The 1,976-nt window shown below is 35.9% G+C and overlaps 1 protein-coding gene across 2 annotated transcripts in view; it reads left to right on the top strand.

Annotated features, from left to right (window-relative positions):
* Window positions 1-731: 731 nt before the first annotated feature.
* LOC106869932 (uncharacterized) overlaps window positions 732-1,976 on the top strand; it is an 8,052-nt gene continuing 6,807 nt past the window's right edge. For both annotated transcript variants that reach the window (XR_001409463.2, XM_014915869.2), the window contains exons 1-2: window positions 732-792; window positions 1,319-1,514. Coding sequence is in view for 1 of the 2 variants with exons in the window: in XM_014915869.2 (XP_014771355.1) it covers window positions 1,446-1,514 (69 nt within the window). In the remaining variant the exon portion in view is untranslated. The remainder of the gene's footprint in view (window positions 793-1,318; window positions 1,515-1,976) is intronic.

Here is a 1,976-nt window from a genome sequence, read left to right as displayed (position 1 = left end):
CTATAAAGGAACTTCTTTGTGTTATAAATATGTCATTGCAAGAACTTGATTTTCTTATACTGTTCTATATTTTAGAGAGGAGGAATTCTGTACATTATTTACATTATTTACATTGGACGAATATGTGCCCTCATCTTGTTTGTTGATACCACTACGTTTCGGTTGATTTACTATCCATCCTTCATCATGTGTCCTGGTAGAATTTTGAACCCAACCCTGGGTTCTCATTTCTAAGGTCCACTGGTGCCATTACATTCAAACCAGCGGGTATTAGCTTTGAGTCTCTACATCTACACAGGAAGGTTAGATGGTTTGAAAGACGAGCTAGTCCCTGATGGAGTTTCTCTGTATGTCTCCATTGAAGTCTAATATCGGCTCCGTACTGATTAGATAATACTGTTCTATATTTCAGAGAGGAGGAATTCTGTACGTTATTTACATTATTTACATTGGACGGATATGTGTCCTCATCTTGTTTGTTGCTACCACAACGTTTCGGTTGATTTACTATCCAGCCTTCATCAGGTGTCCTGGTGGAATTTTGAACCCAACACTGGGTTCTCATTCCCTAGGTATTTTTTGCTGGGCAGTGCCTTGAATAAATAATATCAATAATAGTAACATCAGTAAAAAATATCTTAGGAATGAGAACCCAGGGTTGGGTTCAAAATTCCATCAGGACACCTGATGAAGGCTGGAGAGTAAATCAGCCGTTTATATTTGGGGTTAATTGGTTAAAAAGTTCTCCAACCTCTGTTCTAGATATACCACCTGGAGGTGAAGCCTGGAGTTGTGAGTTTTCTCTCTAAGTTGATTCAATATAAATGAAGCATTTTTATTCCACATCTCAATACATTTCCAAGCTGTAATGAAGGCATATTCTGTGTTACAGTTTGTGTTACAGTTTGTGTTACATTTTGTGTTACATTTTGTGTTATATTTTGTGTTACATATTGTGTTACATTTTGTGTTACACCATCATCATCATTATCGTCGTTGGCACGAAAACGCACCCACTACACTCTCAGAGTGGTTGGCATTAGGAAGGGCATCCTGCTGTAGAAACTCTGCCAAATCAGATTGGAGCCTGGTGTAGCCATCTAGTTTCGCCAGTCCTCAGTCAAATCGTCCAACCCATTCTAGCATGGAAAGTGGACGTTAAACGATGATAATGATGATGATTTTGTGTTACATATCGTTATATTTTGTGTTACAGTTTGTGTTACATTTTGTGTTACAGTTTGTGTTACATTTTGTGTTACATTTTGTGTTACCTATTGCTTCCTCCATCCAATTTCTGTTCGGCTTAAACAACTAGGCTGCCACATTATTTGTTGATCAACTTGTTGAAGATAGAATTGTCCAAATACCCAAGTTACGCCAGTTTACTTAACAACAAACGGAAACTGTGGTCAACAATAACTTGTGAGGAAATCAGTGAAGATATGGAAGTTTCTCAGACACCCCGGATTTACATGGTAGAAACTGAAGAAAAGGAAGCACCGGAATCAAAGGTAGGACAATAACCTTAAGTACTTTTGCATAAGAATCACAAGAAAACAAAGTTGTTTCATTTGTTTATATAAACCTAGATCAGCTCCAATTAAGCAGGGATATTGTACAAAGCATTCCAACTATGACCATCCCATCTTTCTTTATTTCAAATAGTAATTGGATTATCAGATAAATTTATTCATTTTCTTTTTTTTTTTTTTTTTGCTACATGGTACCCCTATGTCATATGTCTGTAAAACATATGAAGATGTAGCATTAATATAATTTATTATCTGCAAAAATCCAACATATTCTCTTACAGCTGTTTCAATTAAGCCTAAAGATTAAAATAGCAATTAATAAATCATTATATTAGGTACAATCTCATCAGAGGGGTAGAAAAGATAAACCGTTAGGTTATTAGGTAATGAACCAGTAATTCATTGGATATTACTATCCCTTAATGAGGCTATTTTAACCTC

Source organism: Octopus bimaculoides, chromosome 23 (genome assembly GCF_001194135.2).
Source record: "Octopus bimaculoides isolate UCB-OBI-ISO-001 chromosome 23, ASM119413v2, whole genome shotgun sequence".
Lineage (NCBI taxonomy): Eukaryota > Metazoa > Mollusca > Cephalopoda > Octopoda > Octopodidae > Octopus > Octopus bimaculoides.
This window is presented reverse-complemented; position numbering and strand designations above follow the sequence as displayed.